This window comes from Gobio gobio, assembly GCF_949357685.1.
Source record: "Gobio gobio genome assembly, chromosome: 17".
NCBI lineage: Eukaryota > Metazoa > Chordata > Actinopteri > Cypriniformes > Gobionidae > Gobio > Gobio gobio.
In genome coordinates, this window is record NC_137110.1 from 33,770,822 (window position 1) to 33,782,262 (window position 11,441).

The 11,441-nt window shown below is 37.8% G+C and overlaps 1 protein-coding gene across 2 annotated transcripts in view; it reads right to left on the reverse strand.

Moving 5' to 3' along the window:
- The window catches only part of lhfpl4a (LHFPL tetraspan subfamily member 4a), a gene marked incomplete at both ends in the record, with an annotated part of 59,585 nt that extends 48,144 nt beyond the window's left edge, over positions 1-11,441 (reverse strand). The window contains one exon of one of the 2 annotated variants that reach the window (XM_079841001.1): positions 10,307-10,712. In XM_079841001.1, coding sequence (XP_079697127.1) covers positions 10,307-10,712 — 406 coding nt within the window. Of the gene's footprint in view, positions 1-10,306 lie in introns of both variants that reach the window. The other variant, XM_079841000.1, reaches the window with a different exon arrangement.

An 11,441-nucleotide genomic window follows, 5' to 3' on the forward strand; every position in this document is an offset into this window, starting at 1 on the left:
TGTGGTCATTCTTGAAGTGAACTTTTGCCTGTATGATTTATATTCAGTTTTGGACTGCCGCTTTGAACATGTGAGTACAGAATGGCACATCTGTTGTGCAATAAACAGTCAACAGTCACTTGTGCATACAGTGCAGCAGCAGCAGCAGCCTCCCCCATGTGCAAGGATAAATCAAAAATAATGTGCATGGATAAATCACTTATAATTAAAAATTGTCAATTTTGATTTAATGGTGACTTTAATATGGTTATCCCAAATAATTACTGTTTTGAAGTTAAAATCAATGTTTTAATGCTCATTGTTTTTTATGTGTAATGTTGCAAGGAAAATAATAGTTATATAATGTCACCATTCTAAAATCTATACAAACAGATTGACATTGATGAGATCAGTGAGATTGACAGAATTAAATGATGACTGATACACCCCAAAGCTTTGCTTAACTGAACAATAGTTAAGTATGTTAATCATAGCACCTCTATCTCAAGACAGAAAGCAAAAAAGGGTTTCAAGTTCACCAGCAGAAGACAGGGGGACAAGGACCAGCTGCTCAGTATGGTTGTGTGAGATGGCAGCCTGACAGTCCACCGGGAGAAACTGAAGAAATCTTAAAACAGAAAGAAATAAAGAAAATCTTAAACAAAAATAGAACGAAATAAAGAAACTCAACAGCAACAGCGTTGTTACTTATTTCCTATGCAAAGACGACTGACAGTCATGACAGTAGGCATCACACTGAAGTCTTAAATGAAAAGATCTAAAATTTGGTGGTAAGCAACAACAACAAATGAAGTTTTAAACTGCTAATTGTGGACAGTTAGGCATGTTCACAGAATTAGGCATATGTCCATGACTGTTACGAAATATCTGCAATGAGTGCACAATGAAGGAATATCACTAATAAAGTCTTTAATTATGAATCAAACCAGGAACACGCAGGAGATAACAGGAACAATTATTCACACACAACTACATTAACATTGACGATACCGGACACTGAACAGAAAGAACTCAAGGCTTAAATACACAGGGAACATAATCAGGGAGAACAGAAACAGGTGTGTGGAAAACTAATTAACAGCAAAACAGGAACGGAAAACACAGTGAAGACAAAACCAAAACAGCCTACATGTGACAATGACAAAGGAATGTGTAAAAAATATGGCCACCAGTCAATACCATAACATATGCATGCATGTAAACGGCTCTGTACTCCAAAGTGTTTGTCACTAATAATTTAAATCACATGATTGGCCTCAAGGTATTATAAACAAAAACATCATGAATTTTTATTAAGTTGCTTTAAAGAAATATATTGTTCTTTGTTCTTTGCAAAGCAGATAGCATATATGATATCATAAAATCATCAAAACTTAAATTTCTTTACAGAAATGAAAACCAAGGCTACATGATGTACTGTAGAATAACCCCGGGCTACCAGGTCAGGTCTATTTCTCAAATCATCCTAGATCAGACTCCTGCAGTCCCACTCTTAGTTCTTACTCACCATGATCAGTTTCATGAAGATTTTACATTCATGAAGTTACTCCAGTGACCAAACAGCTACCAAATGCAACAGTGGCAAGAGAAAACTCCCTAAGATGTTTAACTCTTTGAGGAAAAATCCTTGGTAGGAGCTTAAGTCACATGGGAGAATGGAAGCTTGTTTCTGCCACAAAATAAAAAAAATAATTGCAAGTTTATATTTCACAATTAGGACTTTACAACTTGCAATTGCAAGTTAATGGTCCCTATTTTAACGATCTAAGCACGTGGTCTGAAGCACACTCACTTAGAGAGTGTCCGAATCCACTTTTGCTAGTTTAACGATGGAAAAAACTGTCATGGTCTAAAAGGGTTGTTCCTATTCTCTTAATGAGCCTCTAATGTTTGTGTACTGCTACGCATTCCTGTGTGTGCAATAAGCAGAGTGTACGTGCGCTGTGGACCCGCCTATAGGCACATATTACTGACCTGCCCTTTAAATAACACAAAAATACTGCGCTATTGACTTTAGACCAGGTGTTTGTTGGTTGATGGTGCAGTTGTTTTCAGTTGCCCCAAAATAGCAACGCAACATCAATGTGCCTGAACACACCTCGTTTTCAGACCAGCATGCCCAGGGGGCGAACAGCTGGGTGCAAGTGCATTTGCTATTTTCTCATTCCTGCGTAGTAATCAAGGAACTTTGCTGCTGTACCATGAGTTCAGCAGGCGCAATGATATTACGCAGCGCCTGAAAATAGTCCCCAGCACGCTCTCTGTGCAAGCAGGTAGTCACGTTGGTTATGTTGACGGAAGTAAGCCTATTTTCAGGCTGTTTAATATCATTGCGCCTGCTGCACCCATGGACATGGTACGGCACAAAGTTCCTTGATTACTAGGCGGGAATGAGAATATAATTCCTAGCCATATCGGTCTAGAAAATCGCAACTTTTCATTTTCCGTCGGCCTTAGTACACGATGTAACTATACACATCACAACATGTAGATAGGAAAATGTTGGCGTCATTTTGTCACTTATTGAGCAGTAGGCTAGCTGGAGCCGTTTACCTCCAGTCTTTGTGCTAAGCTAGGCTAGCGGTGGGTGCGTCGGACAGAGTAATGGCACGCACAGAGATGAGAATGGTATGTATGGACTTATCTAACTCAGGGGGATACGGTGAATAAGCTAAAGTCCCAAAAAGTCATCGTGTTCCTTTAAACAACGTGGCGCTGGAAGTGAAAATGATAACTGCGTCGGGCTGCAACTAGCAAAAAACATTTGCGTCGCACCTGGCATCGCATTGCGTCAGGTGTATGATAGGGCCTTATATCTCACAATTCTGAGATACAAAAAGTCTGAATTGAGACAATTGTGAAAATGAAGTCAGAACTGAGCGATATAAACTTGCAAGTTTTAAAGCCTGAATTTTGAGATATAAAATCACAATTGCAAGAAAAAAAAGTCATAATAGTGAGATTAAAAAGCCACAATTACCTTTTTTAATTGCAAATGTCTCACAATTTACAAGAAAATAAAGAACTAATTGTTATAAACTTGGATTTGTTATAAAAAAACTAAATTGCTAGTTTATCTGTGTGTAATAATAATAATAATAATAAAAATAATAAAATAATCGCCACTTTTTGTCTCACAATTCTGACTATTTCTCACAATTGTGAGATATAAACTAGCAATTGCAGGAAAAATGTCAGAATTGTGAGGTAAAAAGTCGTGATTACCTTTTTTTTTATTATTCGGTGGCGTTGCTGAATATAACGTCCAATTGTTTAGCAACAAACAAATCACCAATAAAAACCTGAACGTGCCTTGCCTCAATAAATATTCACATGCTTTAAGGCCTGTTCACACCGGGACGATTTTCGCGCGTGTTTATCGTCGATGTTTAACACCTCGTGACTAAACAAAGGGCGCCAATGTGAGTGTGCACACCAACGCGAAAAACGCCAGGTGTAAAAGAGTAATTTTTAAAAAAACGCCTCGGGTTCGTTTTTTTATTTTGACGCGGCGCGTTAAAAACTGGCCGACAAATGAGATCGGCGCTTTTGTTCACAGCATGGAGCTGCTGAAGTGACAGTAAAACACAACTTGGTGGCGCTCGAGCACAAAACGCGCTTGCCAGGCACACATTGATACGACGAAGAAGTAGTAAGTAGACAAAGAAGAAGATGAGCTGCTAATGCTGCTTGCCAGTTAGTAAAAAGTGTCTGTGAATGGTTTTGGCCATAGACATAATATGTCTATGGTTTTGGCAAGCACGTAAATACTGTCTCTCTTCTTCTTCTGTGTGACAAGCGAGTGTCAGAAGCGTAAAGTGCCGCAGCACCACCTTGTGTACCGGGAGTGCATCTACTGAATTTGCACATTCACTCGGCACATCGCCAGTGGAAATCGCTTGGCTGTGAACCCTCAAGACACGCCGAAAAACATCACGAAAAATGCTGGCGATAAGCGCGCGCGATATTCGTCCCGGTGTGTACAGGCCTTTAGTCATAGAAATTGCATGCGCTGTATTTTTTTCAGTTTGGGGGGAAAATCTAAATGTCAAAACTGTGGTGGAAAACATATTAAGTGGAGTGAAATAAAAATAATATAATATTATATGTATTATATGTATATATATATATACATATATATGTATATATATATATATGTATATATGTATATATATATATATATATATGTATATATGTATATATGTATATATATATATATATATGTATATATGTATATATATATATATATATATATATATATATATATATATATATATATATATATATATATATATATATATATATATATATATATATATGTATATATGTATATATATATATATATATATATATATACATACAGGTGCTGGTCATATAATTAGAATATCATCAAAAAGTTTATTTATTTCACTAATTACATTCAAAAAGTTAAACGTGTATATTATATTCATTCATTACACACAGACTGATATATTTCAAATGCTTGTTTCTTTTAATTTTGATTATTATAACTGACAACTAAGGAAAATCCCAAATTCAGTATCTCAGAAAATTAGAATATTACTTAAAAAAGTATGAGCATGTACAGCACTCAATACTTAGTTGGGGCTCCTTTTGCCTGAATTACTGCAGCAATGCAGCGTGGCATGGAGTCGATCAGTCTGTGGGACTGCTCAGGTGTTATGAGAGCCCAGGTTGCTCTGATAGTGGCCTTCAGATCTTCTGCATTGTTGGGTCTGGCATATCGCATCTTCCTCTTCACAATACCCCATAGATTTTCTATGGGGTTAAGCTCAGGCGAGTTTGCTGGCCAATTAAGAACAGGGATACCATGGTCCTTAAACCAGGTACTGGTTGCTTTGGCACTGTCTGCAGGTGCCAAGTCCTGTTGGAAAATGAAATCTGCATCTCCATTAAGTTGGTCAGCAGCAGGTAGCATGAAGTGCTCTAAAACTTCCTGGTATACGGCTACGTTGACCTTGGACCTCAGAAAACACAGTGGACCAACACCAGCAGATGACATGACACCCCAAACCATCACTGACTGTGGAAACTTTACACAGGACCTCAAGCAACGTGGATTGTGTGCCTCTCCTCTCTTCCTCCAGACTCGGGGACCCTGATTTCCAAAGGAAATGCAAAATGTACTTTCATCAGAGAACATAACTTTGGACCACTCAGCAGGAGTCCAGTCCTTTTTTTCTTTAGGCGAGACACTTCTGACGCTGTCTGTTGTTCAAGAGTGGCTTGACACAAGGAATGCGACAGCTGAAACCCATGTCTTGCATACGTCTGTGCGTAGTGGTTCTTGAAGCACTGACTCCAGCTGCAGTTCACTCTTTGTGAATCTCCCCCACATTTTTGAATGGGTTTTGTTTCACAATCCTCTCTAGGGTGCGGTTATCCCTATTGCTTGTACACTTTTTTCTACCACATATTTTCCTTCACTTCACCTCTCTATTAAGGTGCTCTGTGAACAGCCAGCCTCTTTTGCAATGACCTTTTGTGTCTTGCCCTCCTTGTGCAAGGTGTCAATGGTCATCTTTTGGACAACTGTCAAGTCTTCCCCATGATTGTGTAGCCTACAGAACTAGACTGAGAGACCATTTAAAGGCCTTTGCAGGTGTTTTGAGTTAATTAGCTTTTTAGAGTGTGGCACCAGGTGTCTTCAATATTGAACCCTTTCACAATATTCTAATTTTCTGAGATACTGAATTTGGGATTTTCCTTAGTTGTCAGTTATAATCATCAAAATTAAAAGAAATAAACTTTTGAAATATATAAGTTTGTGTGTAATGAATGAATATAATATACAAGTTTCACTATTTGAATGGAATTAGTGAAATAAATAAACTTTTTGATGATATTCTAATTATATGACCAGCACCTGTATATATATATATATATATATATATATATATATATATATATATATATATATATATATATATATATATATATATATATATATATATATGATCCAAAAAGTCTGTTCAGGACTAACTGTTGTTACCTTCAGATTTATAAGCACAACTGAAGTGCAAGAGAGACAAGTATTCAACAATATTATTGATCTGCCTGCATTGACACCCTTGTATGAGAACTGAACTGGACGATGACATCACTGTTTTCTCCAGAGCTGCTATATAGATAAATTAACTATAATAACTTTTTTACAGCATAAATTAATCAACACTGAGCTTACTTAAGCTGGACAATGAAACAATTTTCTTCTAGAGCTGCTGTACAGTAGCCTGGATGCCAGCCGAATTTAGCCCCGCCCACAATTTTTTTTGCTCGGGCAATTCGGTCTGGACTCGCTCCATAGAGGAGGAATTATGCCCGAACAGAAACTGTTCGGACCAATGAAATTGTCAGGGCGGGCTTTAGACGATGATGGACAGATGATCAACAGTAACGTAATCATCCACGTCATCGAAGGCTCTTGGGTTGAATTTGCTCTAATCCTAAACGGAGAACTTGTTCGTATATGCATTCACCTTCACTATTTCTCTCAGAAACGATGATCGTGTTGGTAAGTACTCTGTGTATCCTTAAATTATTTTATTACTGGCAAAGATCGTTTACACTCATCTTTTTCTTGTAATGTTATTTAATCCAGCGTGCGTGCAGACAGGGTTTCCAAGTGTTTTTGCAATGTCGCGCACAATTGCTACTCAAAACTATAGCCCAAAACAATAACTTTCCGGGGGGTTCTCCGGAAAAAAATGGCGTTTGGTTGGCAAAATATGTTATTTTGGCAAGGTTGCCTGCTAAAATTCGCGTTCCTGGGTTTAGATAATCACATAATTGGGGTCGCTTCAACCCGCGGACATGGAGAAAAACACGGACTTGGTAACACAGTGCAGTTGAGTTCTGTTGACATTTGACAACTAACGTTACGCGTCGCTCCGTTGCTCTGATTGGTTGTGGGTCTATCCAATTGAGGTCTTTTCTGGCTCGGTTGAAACACGCCCCATAATCAAAGCTCAATGGAGCGGTACCAGACTCATATTCTGACTAGAATTGAGTATGGCCACGCCAGGCTAGCTGTACAGCCAAAACAAACTTTATTGCATTATTTTCATATTGCAAATATAAGAGATTGTGTGAATGTACAGTGTGAAACCTAGAAAGTTGAATACCCAGTATCATGGTCTGCCTCCCAAACCCAAAATGTGTACAATTTGAAAAATATGACCAACAGTCAAAACCATATCATGTTATATAAATGGCTCTATACTCCAAAGTGTTTGTAACAATAAAAATGTATATCATATGATTTGCCTTCTCACTCTGAACAACTTTACCTTGAGGACCACTGCAGTCAATTAAAAGGTTTTTAGTATCTTTAATTATTTGCTATAGCTTAAGAAATCCCTTAACTCTAATCAAGGAAGTTGGATACTGACACCAAAACAACTATATCCACATCATCCACATGATCGATTTGTTCAAATTTGTCTGTTTTAGTGATGTTCTCCAAACACATGCTTGGACCATAAGGATTGCCACTTATGGCTTATGCTGATACCCTATTGTATGTCTTATGATTTTCAGCTTTATTTTATGGCAGAGGCTATGTAGTGAAAATTTCGGGAATGTCCTACCTACCAACTGCGAGTTGTTCTCTAGTGTAAATATTAAGGATGGCATCATTTTCAAACTAATTTGAGCCTGATTCAGACCCTGACAATTGTAAATGAACAAGAGGATCATGCAGAACTTTGCAAGCAAGGATTTCACAGGACGTTTCAGAGTAGTATTTTTATGTAATTTTCTTATACCTTATAGATATGTTATCCCCATTCAATCATGAGGTAATACAAACAGTTATCGATCACAAAACCATGGTTAATTTCCTAAGGAGCGCTTAACCATCTTACAAAAGCAAGAGCCTTACAAAAGCAACAGAAAACAAGCTGTTCTCCATAAAATGTGCAGCGCACAGATAAATTTTGGGGTTATAATAATCTTTAAAATCAATTTTAACCACCCTTGTCAGCCTTTGGAAGGTCAAACATATGAGTTTTGGAAACTTGGAAAAAACAGTGTCTCTTTGACATAGCAAAAAAACTGTCTTCCCTAATGCAGCTCAACCAGGCCTCGTCCTGTTTTTTGCGTATTCCGTGGGTGCGGATTATTTAAATGAGTAACATTGTGACTTCATAAGATCCAGAAAAATTGTGTTGTAGTCCAAAACGAGCTGTTCGTTGTAGTTCTTGAAAAGGGGATTATGTTAAATAAAATATCTCCCTTTGGAGTGGAGCTTTAAAACCTTGTAGATATTTTTTTATGCTCAAACAAACAGCAACATTACACACTAACTAAATTTGAAAAAGTGGAAAAGCATAACAGGAACCCTTTAATTTTTTTATCCAGGTATGAATCATCTTGCTGCTTGAAGCTTTTGCTTTTGATACAAAGCACAAATTGTATTTCTTTGTCCAGTTCCAGATGTAGCAAAACATCCCCAAACCATTACACTACCTCCACCGTTCTTCTCATGAAATGCAGTGTTTGGATTTCATCAAACATAACAGGGCCAATGTCAACCAAAAAAAGACACCATTTGTCCATATTGTTCCAGGATTCTTGAGGGTCATCCAGTTGCTACATACAGTAACAGATGTGAGACAAGCTTTTGTGAATTTTTTTTTGTTTGGTTTTCACCATGAACCCCATATTAGCCAAGAGTATTTCTGATAGAGACATGTAAAGTATACTGACTTATGCCTGATTTCCTGAGTTCCTGGTTAATTTTGCTCCAGTTTAACCATCAAACTTCATACTACCACAATCCACAATGTTAAAGATTTTTTTTTTTTTACTGTACGCACAAGAAATGACACCAACCTACTACTGCAGACCTGGCTTTACTTGTAGGCTTGCTGGACAGATGAAGAGAAACAGATAACAGATTTTATAGAAACTATATAAGGGTTATAGCCTAAATGTAAGAATATGGAAATTATGTAGGTGTTGTATGTGTTTAACTTTGTTTGAATATATATATATGGTTCTGTACTGAACAGCTGTATTTGTTGTAACAAATTAGCTGTCAAATCCACCATGCAAATCAGCATTTTACTATGATTTCTAAAAAGAAAAACGTGGAGGAGAAAAACAAGGATGGAAAGAAACACATAGAAATTATTTTCCAAAGTACATTAAATACGCCAGCATCATTAAGTAAACAGACACTAAGGTTAAAAGTTAGATTAATCAGCCATACAGCTACACAAAAACCTTGCTGTAAACTTTTAAGTTTAACTTCTGCTGAAAATCAATAATAATTATGAATTAGTTAATATTAATTGAAGCTATCAACTTAAACCTGCAATGTGTATTAAACTTCTGATTAATTGTGACTCCACAGATTGCAAATGATCTCAATCAGCAACACAGTTTATAAACAATTTATTAATATTTAACAATTATTTAACATTTAAAATATTATAAGACATTATAACTACACTATATTTGGTATATGTGTACATATTTTTAAATATGTACCTGCCATGTATTTTTGCTTCCTTTCAAGGTTTTCTCCCTCTATCTAAATATTATAGAATTTTTTTTTCTCTTTTCTGCAGTCATAACACCTTAGCAACCACATAGCAACACCTGGCAACAATCAGCATGGTGGAAGACCTGTTTTGCACAGGCAAGCACTTATCATTTTTTTCACAAAGTTAAATGACCCTATTCCAGGGAATATTGATAGTAATAGTAGATTTCTTGTCTTCTAGAGCAAATCTGAACACTGTCATGAGGAAATCAACAGCATTAAATATTAAAAACATAAAAAGAGGTTCATAAAGTGCGCAGAAAACACAGTGCTTTATTGGTTTTTATTCATACCAGTTTGTTCTGTTGAAAAAAATTTGAGTAATAAATAACCAACAGTATTTTGTGATATTAAATATCACACACACACACACACACACACACACACACACACACACACACACACACACACACACACACACACACACACACACAACACGTGTGAGTGTGTGATGTGTGTTCTTTTAATGAATACGGCAAATATATCTAATAACATTTCCCTCTGCGCTAGGCTACCTCAGAGCCAAAGCAAGGCAACATGAAGGCATGATCAGTGACAAACAGCTTTACTGAATCCCCTGAAAACACACGCACCCACAATTAAAATAAACAAGCATCAGTTCTTACATCTACCGTTTACATTGGTTTTGTGGAAAAGAAGGTAAATGATGCCGTATTCTAGTTTAACCAATTTCCACCAAAAACCTTCATACTAATTATACTAATAAATACTCACCGCAGAGCAGCTGCATCCAAGCACAGGTTTTGTAGACGGTGGCGGTGTTGCAGAAGAAGAAGAGCGCCATACAGCCGATGCAGCTCAAAATGAGCACCATGGACAGCAGCACGAAGAAAGAGGCCGCCTTAAAAGCGCCGGACGGGATGGAACTGAAGTCGGAAAATGTTCCCTGGCAGATCAGCTCTCGGTTCGAGTTACCGTCGCCCACGCAGTAATGGAACAACCCGAAGTAACCGGCATGTGGTGTACTCACGCTGTCCCCGATCCAGTAAGGCTGGATGAAGACTACCACGTTGATGGTAGCAAAGCAGATGGTGAAGATGGCCCACAGGACACCGATGGCTCGAGAGTTACGCATATAGTTGTCATGGTAAATCTTTGAGGCTTCTTGCGAAGGTAGCATTTTTTTTCTCCCTTGCTCCTCTCCTCTCTACTCTCCTGTGATTTGTTTCTGCTATTTCCGGCGTCTCTATCTCCCCCTATCTACCCCACCGGTACCCTCAGAAATGCGCTTCTGCCGCGAGTCCACTGGCTGGAGATAAATAAAGACGTGTCTGATTTGAAGTAGTAAAGATGTAAGCGGTGTCCTTCCTTGATTTGATTTACCAGATACAATAAGTCCTCTTGTCACACCAGAATTGACCATGAAACAATTAAATAATTGATGGGAGCGTTGTTATGATAATGCATTAGGTGAATAATAAATAAAAAAAACCCCGTTCTGTTCCTTTCCACCTCCGCTCTCCGTGCAAGAATGCAGGCGAGACGACTGAGATTACATTGCAAAATAAATGTCTATGACAAATGCGATAATACGCATTATTGCTGCTCAATGTGTCTGGGTATAAATAGCATATCCGGTGCACCTCTCATCGGCTGTAAAGCTGTCAAGATCTCAATGATGGATCTTCCGCGGAGCGAGAGCAGATCTAACGAAAGCTGGAACATCAGCAAGAGGCGTCGCACATTGTTGGAATTAATAACCCGAAAGAAAAGAAAAACACCTGAATTTCCTTCAGAAGAGCACTTCGTTTCGTGGTTTTACCAAAACCACCGCGACTCCGTTGTCACGTTAGGCTATTTCTTCTCTGCGCGCACACGCTTATGGTGATGTTCAGAGCTGCCGGTGAAT